This window comes from Delphinus delphis, chromosome 6 (genome assembly GCF_949987515.2).
Source record: "Delphinus delphis chromosome 6, mDelDel1.2, whole genome shotgun sequence".
In the NCBI taxonomy this organism is placed as follows: domain Eukaryota; kingdom Metazoa; phylum Chordata; class Mammalia; order Artiodactyla; family Delphinidae; genus Delphinus; species Delphinus delphis.
In genome coordinates, this window is record NC_082688.1 from 38954259 (window position 1) to 38970384 (window position 16126).

Sequence of the window (16126 nt, forward strand, 5' to 3'; positions counted from 1 at the left end):
AGAACGCAGTCCTGTTTCCCAGTTTGTAGCACCTGTGGGGACTCTGAGTGCCTTTACCTCTGCCGTGTGCCCAGTGACTGAAGAGTTTGAATGAGTTTGATTTCATTCCGTTTTTAAATCTGTGAGGTCCAGTGGGCTTTATTCTGTTCAGTTCTGCCACCACATTTCCGAATCAAATCCTGATCTGCAGGCGCTTGATTCAAACAGCAGGGGGACTCAATTCTCTGAGGCTCTGGGATGTGGGTGGGTGGCCCCTAAGCAGGGCCCCAGGGGCTCCTTCTTTCTGCCCCACAGTTTGCCACCATCCTCTCTCGAAACGTCCTCCGCTCCTCTCTGCCCGGTGCTGTCTCCCCACCTCGCCTTTTAGGATTTATGAATTTCCCGGTTTTCCTGGCCTCACCATCGCCCTGTGCTTTCCTGGCTCCCACCCCACGCCTTCCTCCCTTTCCGCATTCCTGGCCCTCACACTTGTCCCCTGTTTGAGATAAGAGCCCTGGATTCAACATAGCCTCACTTTCCTCTTTTTAAGTCATGGGTGTTTAATATCGATGCTGTCATTTCCCGAAGGCCCCTGCAGGTGTCGAGCACGGTTAAGGGTTTTGCACTTTTGCAGCTGTTTTCTCTCTTTTTTTTCCTTACAACAACCCCTGCGACCCCAACATTGTATTATTATTTCTATCTTGTTGATCAGAAAATGGACACATTACAGGGCTCAGGTAGTTAGGCCTGTTCGGAAAACCACGGTCAGTGAGACCTCGAGCCGGGCACCCCCGCATCTCAGGTCCCTTTGAATCCAGAGTCTGGGCTCTTATCCTGGCTGTGGACCCAGCCTACTGTGTTCATCGGTCGGGAGCCTCCTCTCACCTTTTTCTTGAATAAACAAATAAATTCAAGTTTTTAAAATTGAGGTATACATATAGCAAAAAAATGTACACATCATGTGTGTATAGCCCAGTGACTTTGCACCAAGAGCACCTGAAAAACCCCTTCCCATGCCCCTTCCAGTCTCTAGGGGAACCACCACCCCAACTTCTTATACCAGAGGTGAATCCTGCCTGGGTCTGAACTTCTGTAAATGCAGTTGTACCATATGCATCCTTTTGTGGCTGGTCTCTTTCTGAATTCAGGCTTGAGAGATAGTTATAAATGTACACTATCCGTTTATAAACTCGCCCTCCTGGTTGATCTTACTTTCCCTAGTTCCTCAGTCAGTAAAGAGGGTAAGTTTCCTTCTGGGATCTCTTGAACGTTGTCACGATGCGCCGTCAATGTGGACTTTCTCAAAGACGTGTGTGTGCTTCCCGGAAGTGAATAACAGATTCCAAGCTGTCTTGTTTGCTCCCCTGGTTTTTCCTTCCTGTGGGTCCCTCTGTGAGCCACACCCGCCCTGTGCCTCACTGGGGTTTGTTCATTCGATTAGGCCCTCCAGCACAGCAGACAGCGCCAGCTTCCTCCGAGGCCCCCTCTGACTGATGTATTAACAGCCATATGGGTTTCCCCTGGGACAGACGCATGTTCACAGCTTCTGGCAGCAGTTCGCTGCACTGTGAATCAATTTTAAACTGCCTAAGTGTGATGATCACAGACCTCCTGTGCGGTTTAAAGAAGAGGACACCTAGGGGAGAGGTGGGTATCTTCCAGAGACAAGCATACAGCTCTCTGTACTTTGTGCATCTATTTTAATCTGGAACATTTAACTCTAAAATAAACAGAGTTCCAGTTGAAGGGAGATAAAATTTCCTTCCCCTAAAAATCAGGAATTGCTAAAAGGGTACCTGATGGAAACTGCCCACCTAGAGGTACCCACCTTGATTTATGGCGAACAGAAAAACTAACCTTCACATCTGCCATTTTCCTCACAGCACAGAAAGCTTTAAGAGGCAAGTTCTCTCCCCACGTTTACCATCGTTCATTTGTTATTTTCAGACCCAGGTCGTGGTGCCTGGTATCTGGGTCACATAATTTAGAATGTGAATAGACTTAAACCCCAGTTCTCGTGGTCTCATCTTCAAGGGCAATAATCCAATGCTATTTGATTCCAACTCCAAATATCCTATAATAAATGGCATAGGTTCAATTAAGTGTAATGTGCATGTATTGAAATATCATGTGGGCTTGATACATTACTAAGGACACTAAAGGATACTGTGAGCTAAAAATAGGAGATATAATAACGAAAAAGAAACAGACTCACAGACGTAGAGAACTAGTGGTTACCAGTGGGGAGAGGGAAGAGGGAGAGGGATAAGTAGGGGTAGGGGATTAAGAGTTACAAACGATTATGTATAAAATGATCTGCAAGGATATATTGTACAACACAAGGAATATAGCCAATATTTTATAATAACTATAAACGGTATTATTTTATGAGTATATTATATTTTATAATTATAAAATATATTTTATTATAAAGTAATAACGAGTATTATTTTATAGTAACTATAAACTCACAACCTTTAAAAGTTGTGAATCACTGTATTATACGCCTCTTACTTATATAATGTTGTACATCAAATATACTTCAGTATGAAAAAATAGGAGATTTAGTGGTTTGGTACTAAACCAAACCCTTGACATAAGGGCTTTGAGCTGTAGTTGTTTTATATGCATACTTATTTTCTAGGACATTCTTTGTGGTTCCCATTATATGTACTCAGTCATTCAAATTAAGAGTAATGTTAAGGATTTGGGCCAAATAGCTGTATAAGATTAGTTACTGGAACCAGTTTGCCAGGAGATAACGTATCTAAAATTGTGTCCTTTGGTCAGGGAGAAGGGGACGTTCTTTTAAAAATCTTTTCATATATTTGATATTTTGTTTTTTAAATTTTATTTATTTATTTATTTTTGGCTGTGTTGGGTCTTCGTTTCTGTGCGTGGGCTTTCTCTAGTTGTGGCGGGCGGGGGCCACTCTTCATCGCGGTGCACAGGCCTCTCACTGTCGCGGCCTCTCCTGTTGCGGAGCACAAGCTCCAGATGTGCAGGCTCAGTAGTTGTGGCTCACGGGCCTAGTTGCTCTGCGGCATGCGGGATCTTCCCAGACCAGGGCTCGGACCTGTGTCCCCTGCATTGGCAGGCAGACTCTCAACCACTGTGCCACCAGGGAAGCCCGACATCTTGTTTTTATAGAAGGAAAATAACAGCATGTATTTTATTTTCAAGCTAAGGAAGTATGTGGTTTTATGTGCAGGCAGGTAGAAACCTGATGTCTTCTATCAATTTTAAGTTTTGTGCATGCTTAGTTATTTTTCAAAATTTGAGTTAGCATTAAAATGAAAATTTAAGTTCTGTATTAATGCCCAAGGTCTTTAGGATCTGTAAAGGGACTGCAAGGTGCCAATGATAAATTCCAGAAAGGGCCCAGACTTATTCCGGAAGGTTATGGGAGGGAGGAAGCCCTATGTACTTCATTTATTGTTTATGTATGCAGACCTATAGAAAAGCTTTAATGTTGAACTTCTAGATCACCGAGTGATGCTTTGGATAAGAAGAAAGTGAAAGCAGTGGTCTTCAAAGTGCCTAGTTCAGATGTGGGTGGGAAATAAAACGTTAGCACTCCTATATCTTCCATCCTCTGCAGGGTCTTTTCTTTGTGCGTGCTTTCTAGTATCTGTAGTATATGAGTGCTTGGAGTTTAAATAATTAGATTGTTAGAGAAAAAATATGCTGTAAGATTTTAGTGTAGAAACAGAAGTGTGCACTAGGATTAGGTTTGTTTGTATTTAACAGGGAAGAAAATAATAGCTTAAGTAAAATAGAAGTTTATTTCTCTCTCCCATAAAAGATACTGGCTGTCAGTAGCCCAGGGCAGGTATCACAGCCCCAGTGATACAGCCCCAGGTCTCACAGTGTCACCAGGACCTCTGCATTCTATCTTTCTGTTCTGTCCCCCTCAGCAATTGAGTTCCATCTTCAGAGTCACCCTGTGGCCCAGAAACGCTGCTGGAGCTCCAGTCATCTTGCTCATAGTTCAGGTAGCAAGAAGGAGGAAGAGAAGAAGGAAGGCACTCTCTCCTCCCTCTTTTTAAATTCTTTTTCTTTTCTTTTTTTTAATTTTTTTTTTTTTTTTTTTTCCCGGTATGCGGACCTCTCACTGTTGTGGCCTCTCCCGTTGCAGAGCACAGGCTCCGGACGCGCAGCCGCTCCGCGGCATGTGGGATCTTCCCAGACCGGGGCACGAACCCGTGTCCCCTGCATCGGCAGGTGGACTTTCAACCACTGCGCCACCAGGGAAGCCCCTTTTTTTAAATTAATAAACTCATTTTTTAGAATAATTTTAGGTTCACAGCAAAATTGAATGGAAAGTACAGGTAGTTTCCATGTCCCTCAGGGTCCCCTTTCTTTCAAGTTATGAACTAAGTGCCGTCCAGCACCTTCTGCCTACATCTCATCGGTCAGCACATGGGCATACCTGGCTAGAGCAAGGCTGGGAAGAGTAGTCTTTTAGTTGAAAGCTTTGCTGCCTTCGATAAAACTGGGCTTTGTGGCCAAAGTAGACAGGGAGGTCGTTGAGGTGGAAACTTGAAGTCTTGTCAGAAAGCCATTTGATGTAAGAGAATCTCTTTATTATTTTCTGTTAATTATGCAAAAGAGAGTTTAAGTCCAAGCCTTAAACTGGTACGTTTAGAAAGCTGTTTTTGTTTGTTGATGTTGAAGTACGTGGTTTACCGTGTGTAATCATTATGAGCTCTCAAGGGCTTCATCTTAAGCATCAAAAATAATCATTTTAAATTATACTAAGGAATCATACAATTATACAGGGTACAAGAAGGAAGTATTTTATGTTAATTTGGAAGCACATGTAATGTTTTTTAACAGGATTTGAAGGAATGCCTTACGGAATGAAGAGCACAGTTTAAAAATCTTAAAAAAGTTTTTAAAAAAGCATTTAATATATATCTTTTTTAACACCCTGGACTTTGGCTGTTATTTATTTCGTTTGTTTCATCAGTAAACACTTCAACTTATACTGATTTCAAAAGGAAGTCGTGGCAAGAATCTTTGCTCTGTCTTTCTCATAGAAGCGTGCTGTGGTAAGGACTAATTGCTTTATGATAAATGTTTTTTCTGTCTCCTCTCCCGTTCTTCTCTCTTCTCCCTAACCATCCCCTCCCCAAAAGCGCATACTCCTTCCACGTTACTGCGGACGGTCAGATGCAGCCTGTCCCCTTCCCCCCGGACGCCCTCATTGGCCCCGGCATCCCCCGCCACGCTCGCCAGATCAACACCCTGAACCACGGGGAGGTGGTGTGTGCGGTGACCATCAGCAACCCCACGCGACACGTGTACACGGGCGGCAAGGGCTGCGTCAAGGTCTGGGACATCAGCCACCCTGGCAACAAGAGCCCCGTCTCTCAGCTCGACTGTCTGGTGAGTGAGAAGGAGCTGGTGCACAAGGGTAATTTCCTCCTGGAGACTCAGTAAGGAAATCGCTGTCGGGGCCTGGGTTTTATTCCCATTATGAGGAAATGGAAGCCCATTCTGTTTCCTGTGTTAGCTATTTAGCTCTCCCCACTCTCTCCCCTCAGCGTGAAGGTTTCATTTGTTGCTGTTTCAGTGGTTAAATCCCAGAGTTGATGGATTTCTCTTAAAACATATTTTAACAGTAGTTTACAGAAGCGGTTCTTGTTTGAATGTGTATTCAGAAGGGGGTTTCCCGTTTAATGGATGGAGTGCAGCTAGGCCTGGACTCTGAGCCCTGCACTCCCCTCGACTTTTAATTTCCCTACAGCCTTTGGATAAATATTGAAGAGTAAACATTTGATAACGTGGCATAAAACCATTCTGAACAGGGTCTGTGTTTTCAGGGAGACCTGGCTGAGTTTTATGACCTTAACTTTACGAACGAGTTACTAGATCGCACTGCAAGAAATCAGGGCAGCCTTCAGCAGAACGGGGGTGGTGGGAATGCTTCCCCGCCTCCCCCCAGCCAATACCGGGTTGCATTTTTCAGGATCATAGAATACATCAGGACATGTTCTCTACACAGTAGCCACAGGATTTACGCACCACGTACCATTGGCCTGAAGTGGACTATAGGCCGCCCTGCCCCTGTAGGGTGTCTGCCTGCACTTTGCTTCGGCATATGGTACCCTTTACCTGCTGCCCCCCTGGCAAGTGGCAAGGATTCCTGAGAGGGTGTTTCCAAAACGAAGACTGACTGTGTTTTTGAGACAAAAAGCCTCTTTGGGCTAGTTCTTGGGTTTTTTTTTTTTTTTTTTTGCAATCAAATAACTTAAAAATATATCCATTAATGAAAGTTAAACATAGGGAAACATACTTGAACATCTTACGGAAAAACCCAAGCAAGCTTTTTGGCAGCCCAATGGTAGGAGAGTTTTGTAACACTCATCATCTTTTTTGAAATTACATTGCTTAAAGTTTCTCTAATCTTTGAACAATAGGCCATGGTTAAAGCATACTAAAGACTCTGACTGTATCTGTTTGGGTCAAAGGATAGCAGTTATTTCTTTGTTGGAGAGGGTGGGGGTCATTTTAGGTCCCACCTCCCTTTTCTAATGTGTTGGTTTTGATGGAGAGATGCCGTCTTTTTTTTTTTTTTTTTTTTTTTTTTTTGCCATACGCAGGCCTCTCACTGTTGTGGCTTCTCCCGTTGCGGAGCACAGGCTCCGGACGCGCAGGCTCAGCAGCCATGGCTCACGGGCCCAGCCGCTCTGTGGCATGTGGGATCTTCCCGGACCGGGGCACGAACCCGTGCCCTGCATCGGCAGGCGGACTCTCAACCACTGCGCCACCAGGGAAGCCCAGATGCCTTCTTTTATTCATTTTTTTGGCCTTTGGGTTGAGAGGCTTAAATATCACAGCAGCCATGTTACAACTTGAGAAAGCAGCTGTGGTCAAGTCTCAGACAAGGATCCATTTGGCTAATAAAGACGCAGTACAAGCCTTAGGCAGAAACTTAAGAGTAATGAAAACCAAAGCATAGGTAGTATGTCTGCAGTTTCCAAATAGTAAGTAACGGAGGCTGATGAGGTCAAAGATTTATAAACTAGCTGTGAAAAGTGGTTTCTTTGTAAAGAAGTACATGTACCCTTACCTTACATCCACTGATCATCTCAGTTGCGTCTACTCAGCAGGAAATTGGGCTTCGGCGGCAGTTATATCTAAGCCTTCACACATGCCGAGCAATCCTGTGAGTTTGCTTTGTTTACGACTTCAAAGGAGCCAGGGGCCATCAGATGCTGATCTTTACTACAGAACGCTTGCTTTGGTAGTGTCCCCGAAATACCACTTTTTAAGTCAACAACGGAGACAGCAGTTAGAGAACATGGCATTGTTACTGCTTGGTCATGCATTATAACAATTGAATTATGTTTATTTCACAGAACAGGGATAACTACATCCGTTCCTGCAAATTGCTCCCTGATGGCTGCACTCTCATAGTGGGAGGGGAAGCCAGTACCCTGTCCATTTGGGACCTGGCGGCTCCCACCCCGCGCATCAAGGCGGAGCTGACGTCCTCGGCCCCCGCCTGCTACGCCTTGGCCATCAGCCCCGACTCCAAGGTCTGCTTCTCATGCTGCAGCGACGGCAACATCGCCGTGTGGGACCTGCACAACCAGACGCTGGTGAGGTGAGCAGGGGTGGTTTCCCGAGTGGGGCTTCCCTGCTTGAGTACCTGGGTCAAAAGGCCCCCTATTACCCCTGCTTCTCTGCCGGCCCCCAGGCTCAGCCCACACGTGCCAGGCTTGGATCTGGGTGTCAGTACCGTATCACCGCCCTCAGAGGGCTTACGGTCTTGTGGCCACACTTGGGTGTCACCCAGGCTTTATATTTACCTCCCTACTGTTCCCGTTCTTCAGCCACATACACATGCCAGATTTGTTTAAAAAACACTCCTGGCTTTTGCCAAGGGGCAGCATACCATGGATTAGACGGAGGTACAAAAGGTCCTCAATACTAGATGTTTTTGGCTTTGCCGAGAACCTCGTATGTGCGCACAGGAGCCAGCTGATGAAGGATGACAGAAAATCAATAAAAGGACATTAGAAGAGATTCCACGAATTTCACCCACAGAATGGTTTTAAAGTAGCTGTGTTTCTCAATAACTAAATAAGCTCTGTCCAGGGGTCATTCCACCCAGGAAGGAGCCCAGCTGCTTGGAATCTGCCAGCTTTGTGTCCCTCCTCGGCTCTGGCCAGCTCACTCCCTCTGGCTGAGTCGGTGCTCACGTCAGGGATGTTAGAGAAAAGTCTTGAGAAAAGGAAGAGCTAGTTAAACATCTACGGCAGAACGGGCCTGTGTTTCGCCCTTTCGTGTCACAGTTCATCTTCGCTCAGGAACACTGTTCATGGTGCCTTTTTAGACTTGGATGTTATTTAGCAGGGCTCCTCCCGTGCTTCTGGGCCCAGAGCTGGAGGGAAGGGACGGGCCGTGGAGTTGATTATAGCAGCTCACTCTTTCTTCAACCGTTTCTGTAGAAATCCACTAAGTGTCACCGAACCAGGCTCTGTCCCTGTGTGTCGGTGACAGTGTGGTTATTTTTCTTGTCACTCTCCGGGCAGCTCAGAATGAGCAAAGTGAACAAACGGAGCCAAGCCAACAGCCCCTTCAAACTTTCAGCCTAGCAAGTGTCGGCTGTTTTTTCTTTTCTTTCTGCTTTTTTCTTTTTTAAACTTAATAAATAGCTCTCCGAAAATATTCATTCGAAGTGCTTTTCAAATATTCATCTCTTTAATCCTTGTCGCTTCTGCACTGCTGTTATCCTGATGTTATCGTGGAGGAGCTGTAATGGGGCCCAGGCACTCTGCCCTCTTGTATGTTCTGGGCCCCTGCTCTGTGCCGGCCCCCAGGGAGTACGTACCTGTTGGATACGTTGGCCTGCTTCACACATCTCTCCCTCTCTCAGTTTGGACAGGCCACACGTGGCTAGCGGCCACTCTGTGTGACAGGGCAGTACAGAGTCTCCTGAATATCTTTGTATCTGCTGTGACCCAGCACATTCTGAACAGCCCTAGGATCTGCGTTCTAGGAGCCTGACCTGAGGGTAGCGCTGAGATAAGTGGACGGAGGGATCGAGGGACACCCACGAAGAGCTTAGGTCAGCAGAGAAACACAGTTGTTTTCAAGAAGTCAAAAGTATTTCATGAGTTTCAGAGGTAAAAAAAAAATTCAGAGGATGAAATGAAGAGGAGGTCCCTGGGTTTCACGAGCTGTTTGAGGACAGAAAAGCAGCACTTTGGAAATGTGGGGCAGGACTGCTCCAGACCAGCGGGAAAGCCTTGGGTGCAGGCTGGGACGTTTGAGGCAGAGAGTTGGGGTGCATGGGGGAGAGGACCAGGATGGAAGCTCTGAGTAGTTTTCAGGGAAGAGATTTTTGGAGTGATGGTTCACATCTTGTTTCAGAATTCAGGGCAACAGTGGTGCTCTTGTCTTTTCCTCCATGCCCTTTAAATTCCAAGGTCAGCTTTAAAGTTGGGAGCTCTGCAGGAATACTAAGGTAATAGGAAGGAGAGGCGGTGGAAACTTTTGCCCAAGCAGTTCTCTCATGGATTCTGCCTGGTTCACCACCCTGATCGAACCTCGGAACACTTCTCACCTGTTCCAGTCACTCCTCTGCCAGCTCCCTCTTGGCCTGCAAAAGCAGGTCCACGACCCCCATGCCACCAGCCCCGTGGTGGCTTACGTCAACCTCCCCTCGGCAAGCCCTGCCTGGGGCCTGGCAGAGCATCGCACTCAGCAAATCCCTGTCGGCTCGTTGTCCTTGGTAGTGGTTCTTTGTTGTTTTGTTTGTTTGTTTTTTGAAGTATAGTTGATTTACAGTGTTGTGCTAGTTTCTGCCGTACAGCCAAGTGGCACATTCTTTTTTTTTACATTCTTTTCCATTATGGTTTATCCCAGGAGTTTGGATAGAGTTCCCTGTGCTAGACAGTAGGACCTTGTTGTTTATCCATTCTAAATGTAATAGTTTGCATCTGCTAACCCCAAACTCCCAGTCCATCCCTCCCAGCCCCCCACCCTTGGCAACCACAAGTCTGTTCTTTGGTGGTGGTTTTTGACTGAGGCACGAGGTTCCCCTTTAAGAGAACAACAGCCTTGTGCTCAGATTTGAGGGCAGGACCGTGCCCAGGGGTCAGTCAGCAATCAGCTCTGTCTCTGCCCCACACCTCTGAGTCAGGAGGCCGGCATGCCCCTTTGTCTCCAGGAGTCCAGATTTCCTAACGTGGGGCTCTTTCGAATAGAAAACGCGAGGTTGAGTAAATACATGAGCTCATGCTTTGTTGGCACGAAGGGCATTGCGGTGTTACTCACTCGTGAAAATGGGAGTGCTCCTCGGCCCTGGGCTGGTGATGTGGTGATTCAGGCCTGCACAGTTATAGGCCAAGCCTGCTTCTTTCTTTAAGGAATACACTTGGGATTTTGTGTGTTTGTCTTTTTTTCCCCACTTTCACACTTAAAACACTTTTCCAGACCTAGGAGGAATTTTACCTTCCAGACAGATTTGTGAGAATAGCTATAGGAGCGTATTTAACTTCTCCTGTGTGGTGACCTAAAACGGCATTCCATTTCTTCAGCACTTGGATCATGAAAAAAGGAAAAGAAAGTCTGCAGGTGCCGTTTCCTCTCCTCTTCGGGGGGAAGGTTGGTTTGATCTTGCACATCAGCAGACACCGAGGAGGTGACACACGCACAGCGAGTCCAAAACTAACAACACAACAGTGTTTACCTTGAGCTCTGGCAGGAAATCATTATTCAATCTGGTTTGTTTTATCAGGCAATTCCAGGGCCACACAGACGGGGCCAGCTGTATTGACATTTCTAACGACGGCACCAAGCTCTGGACGGGCGGCTTGGACAACACGGTCCGGTCCTGGGACCTGCGTGAAGGGCGGCAGCTGCAGCAGCACGACTTCACCTCCCAGGTGCAGGCTTGTCCCTCCCCGGAACCCACGCGGTGCTCTGTGTGTGGTGCACGCCCTCCCCATACCTCCCCCGCTCCCCCCCACCCCCAAGAGTAGTAGCTAGACAAACAGACCTGGCTTTAATTTGAGATACAAACACACACACACACACACACACACACACACACACAAATTACCCTGAAACACTTAGACTGGTTTTTAAAATGCTGTAGGTTAAGATGTGTTAGTTGTTTTACTTGTATATGAGTTGTTTCAGGAATTTGTGCCATGAAGAACATACAGGGTCTGATCTGTTGTCCATCTAATGTGGGGATGAGAAATGATTTTATTCACATATAAATAGACCTTGAGAAATATGCAGGGATATCACAAGGAGTAGAGAAAAATCATAACAGCTCTGCAAGTTGATTCATTTTGCTTAAATCAGGGAGCTTAAAAAATCCAGCAGTATCTCAGTGGATGCCCATTTTGTTACTCATCCCTCAGACACTGGACTCACGGCTGACTCGATTTATGGAGTTTTGAAATGATATAAAAATGGCAACTTTGTGGACTGTGGAGCTTATTTAGAGGTCAAGTGTCTGAATCTAGGCCTGTTTGGGGAAAGATAGTGCATGCCATTTAAGTGTTTTCTGTTGATGGTGGAATTGTCCTTTTTATTGTGACTTATTTACTTACTTTTTTTTCTTTAATAATTCCTGTCAGAAAAATAGGACAGAAATGGAAAACAACTATACGTGCAACTAAATTTCATGTCCCTGTCAAAATTTTGTTGAGTTTCTTACAGGCTTCCCTGTTCCCTTCCGGTCCTGTTCCCATTATGGGTAGGATCCTATTTTTGGTCTGCCCTTTTTTAAAACTTCTTATGGAAAATTTCAAATATATTCAATTTATGAGAACAGAGAATGTTCAAGCATATATGAAAGTACAGAGAATTATATGATGAACACATATGCCCATCACCCAGCCTCAACAGTTACTAACACATGACCAGTCTTGTCTCATCTGTCATCCCTGCCCCCAAACACTGGATTATTTTTAAGTAAATCCCAGACGTTATATCATTCCATCCATAAGTATTTCAGTTAGTATCTGTAAAAGATAAGGAACCCTTTCAAACAACACACAGAATACCGTTATTATTAAGAACAATTTCTTGATTTTATCACCCATGACATAAGTGTTGCAGTTGTTTTTATTTTTTTCCAATTGTTTCATAAAGGCCTTTAACACTTGACTTATCTGGGTTGGCATGGTTGTCCTGTAGACTTTGCCTTTGCTTATTACCTCCTCCTGTTCTTGCTAGTTTTTCCCCTTTTCTTGTTGTCTGTTCACTTCCTAAGTCTACTGGGCAGAATACTCAGTGAGCCTCTTCTGCTTCTTGTAGATATTCTCCCTTGGTTATTGCCCAACTGGGGAGTGGCTGGCCGTGGGCATGGAGAGCAGCAACGTGGAAGTTCTCCACGTGAACAAACCTGACAAGTACCAGCTGCATCTCCACGAGAGCTGTGTGCTCTCCCTGAAATTTGCTTATTGTGGTGAGTTCAACTGAAAGGAAACCGGGAAATGTTGATGGCCTAAATGGAAAATACTTCTAAAAAATATAGTGGAGATGATATCTGGAAAAAAATGTTGTTCTCTGAGCATCTGGATGCAGTAATTCTGTTGTCTTAAAATGTCCCTCAGAGCATAGGGACGTCTGTTTTTGTCTGTTTCCCTGAGTTGGGAAAAGTCAGCAGGTGATAGAATTGCCTAATACGAAGTTCTGACACATGTTTGTTTTCAGCGGGGAGTGTCAGGGGTGTGGGTGGAGGCAACCCCTCTGAGAGGGGTTGGTGGGAGTTTATAGAAAAATGAGGCAGGAGCAGAGGAGGTTGCTATGAACTGACCGGGATGAGCAGCCCATGGGCAGAGAAGGGAACACTTAGCTGCACCCAGACCGTTACACTCTGCAGTGAGGATAATGAGGGAAGAAGTTCATGGGGGGTCAAATATTTATTCACAAGATGGATGGATGGATGGATGGACAGATGGATGGACGGATGGATGGATGGACGGACGGATGGACAGATGGATGGATGACTAGCTATCACATATTGACCATCCTATGTGCCATATGTGCTGTCTGCCATTTAACTTAGATTCGTCATTTAATCCTTCCTAGTCCCATTTTATCATAAAGAAGCTAACAGAAGACAACGTCATTGACTGACTATTCGAGGACCCACCGCATGCTCCATGTGAAGCTACCTGTCATGTATCCGGTGGCTAACGGGACTGACATGGTTCCTGCCACCGCTTTGATTAAACCCAAGATCACAGATGGTTCACAGTGGAGCCCAGATTTAAAACCTGCTGTGTCTATTCATGTCATGGCCCAACCCCTTGGACATGATAGTTCATGATTAAAAATGCTCTGAGTTTGATTAAGCCCAAGTAGCTAATAGTATAGCAGGAATTCTAATCTAGTTAAGCCACAACCACATGTTCCTTTGCTAATTCTAGGTAAATGGTTTGTGAGTACTGGAAAAGATAACCTCCTCAATGCTTGGCGGACACCCTATGGAGCTAGCATATTCCAGGTAAGTCCGTGCTCCTTACATAGAATGACAGACAGTTGGACCACAGCATTGCTGATGACGCCAGCAGTGAAGGTGCCTTGTTGGGAGCAGGGCCCTGAGCATCTCTGTTCCACATTAAACACATGTCCATTGTTTTCTCTTCCAGTCCAAAGAGTCCTCATCCGTGCTCAGCTGTGACATCTCTGTGGATGATAAGTACATAGTCACTGGCTCAGGGGACAAGAAAGCTACAGTCTATGAAGTCATCTACTGAAAACATTATGTGGTTTAACGTTTATAGTTGAATTGGGCCAAAATGTTTTGAATTTGTAGAAATAGAAAAGTTATAACTTTAAAAACACAAAAACCTGTTTCCAAACCTTGACACAAAACTACTTTGCGTCTACAAAGAGGAGGCAGTGAGCACATCAACAGAAGGTCACCTACCTACCTAGACCAAATGGAGCACCGAGGCAAAGTGGACAGAGGGGTGAGGGTTGTGGGCTTGAGGAATGGAGCCCGCTGACCTGGGCAGAGTCCATCCTTTTCTTTCTGTGAGATCTGCCGAGATTACCTTTCTGTTCCTTGCCGTTCCCCTCCTGTCTGTCCGTGGTAGAGCAGTGGTGTCTCCAATGAACTTGTTTCCTCGTTTTGCATCTTGTGAAATGTTTTTTTGTATTTTTGTTGAAGGTTAAACATTTGTATAAATTGTAAATATATTTGGTTTATTACAGTAAAGGCTTTAGTACCAATAAGTGGTTTTCCTTCTTCTTCATTGTTTTTATCAACGCTTTGGGATCGTTGGTGTGGGTTCTATAAGCAAAGTTCAAACATTTGTAGAGGAAGTTTTAAAGTGCACTTCTTATTTTATAAATATATTTTGTCACGGACTCCCACCGCACTAGAACCTAATTAACACTTCTGAGTTAACCAGGAAGTCAAGACTAGGAATAATGAGTAACCGGAGGTTTATTAACGACGATTTTATTTGGGAAGCAAAAATAACTTTGCCAAGATTCATTCTTTTGTTTGGATACTGTTGTGATTCGAGGTCACAAATTAAAGCTTTGCCTTTTCTTGGTGATTCACTGGGAGATAGAATATTCTTTTCTCTAGGAAAGCCTAGCATTTTCAAATCTCTAGTCTCTCCCTTCACAAGCTGCACATTTCAAGAAAGGGAGGTGACTTGGGTTTAGTGTTAAGACTGATGATATCCACAAAGCTGTGGAGTTCATTAACCTGTAAAAGAAAGGTGGGATGCCTGCTGGTTTTATCTCATTAATACTTATTTGATCTATTATATTAATTGACGTGAGCCAACCACACTCAGCCCTTCGCTCCATCCTTCTCGTTAAGGCTTTTCCCTGCAGCTACAGCCCTGGCTCCCTGTCATTAGTCTGGTCCTTATCTTTGTGGACAAGCTTTCACTAATTTGATTAGATGAAACCTGTAACCCTGGGCTTTTAATAAGTTGCCGTGCATGGTTCCTCCTGGAAAGGCTGCATGACTCATTCTTTATATACCTATTATTTACTGCTATATTTTCAAAAATAATGGTTAATAATTTTAAACCAGGTTTTCTGGCTGTTTAAAAATAGCACCTAAGGAATCTTTTAATGTTCTTATTTTCTTATGATCCAGCAATTTGTTGGCAGTTTAACATTTTTCGTTTGTTATCCAGACCTTCTTGTTTTTATACACTTAACATTATTTTGTTTGCTTTTTGCCAAAATAATGTTTATGTACATAGTTCGTTAAATATTTTCTCTTCTCAGTAAGTGGATGGCAAAGGCCTAATTACTAAAGCTGATTTCTCTCTCATCCCTTCCTTGTATAATGAAGTAAGTTTCTGTACTACAGACTCCGATGGCTTGTTAATGAGCTGTTTACCTCTTCTGTTCTCTCTCCTTCCCTGCCTCACCATCCCTGTTTTCTGTAGAGTAGAGGTTAAGTTGCTGTAACAGCACCCAACAGTACAGTGGCTTTGAGACCACAAAAGGGTTTGTGTCTTACCCACCTATGACCCAGAGCCTCAGGGCAGTGATGCAGCTCTGCACTTGCACCGTTATTCCCGTGGGCCTCCACTCCTAGTCAGCAGTGGGGAAAGAGTGGGAGTCCAGGGGAAGGGGTATGCTTCCAGGCAGGTGACTAGGAATTTGTTCATCACTTCCACTACTGGTCCCTTGGTGGGGACTTAGTCACGTGGGAGACGAGATTTCTCCTACTGTGCAGCGGGTGCTCCTGGAGAAGGGGGAATATATTTGAAGGGATTCTGGGTTAAAGAAATAGTCCTATTTTCTGTTGGTGCATTTTCTCCCTTCATGCTTTATGGTTTCCCAAGCTTCCAATATTCTTTCTCTCATGGGATTTTCTGAGGGTCTAGATCTTATCAAGACATCGATTATCTTGAATCTGATGAAACCAGTCCATTGCTTTTGGATGAGACTCTAGTCTGGTCCTGGAAGAGGCGTTCTACAGAGCTCGTCCCTCTGCTCGGGGTTTGGAATCTTGGGGAATTACCGAGACAGTTGTTTCCTCACTTGTTAAACGGGAACGATAAAATAGTCATACCTCCTTCTCAGGGTCTTGAAGGTCAGACTCAGGGATGTGAAGCACGACTGGGACCACCAACTGTCTCACAGATGGAGGACATGAATGGGAGATTTCTTCCTCAACTGTGAA

At 44.9% G+C, this 16126-nt stretch overlaps 1 protein-coding gene across 3 annotated transcripts in view; it reads left to right on the plus strand.

The window, feature by feature from the left end:
- The window catches only part of LOC132427276 (transducin-like enhancer protein 1), an 88810-nt gene extending 74594 nt beyond the window's left edge, over positions 1–14216 (plus strand). For all 3 annotated transcript variants that reach the window (XM_060014586.1, XM_060014587.1, XM_060014585.1), the window contains 6 exons: positions 5121–5370; positions 7347–7594; positions 10736–10883; positions 12271–12421; positions 13389–13465; positions 13611–14216. In XM_060014586.1, coding sequence (XP_059870569.1) covers positions 5121–5370; positions 7347–7594; positions 10736–10883; positions 12271–12421; positions 13389–13465; positions 13611–13718 — 982 coding nt within the window. In that variant the 3' untranslated portion in view covers positions 13719–14216. The remainder of the gene's footprint in view (positions 1–5120; positions 5371–7346; positions 7595–10735; positions 10884–12270; positions 12422–13388; positions 13466–13610) is intronic.
- Positions 14217–16126: the final 1910 nt, after the last annotated feature.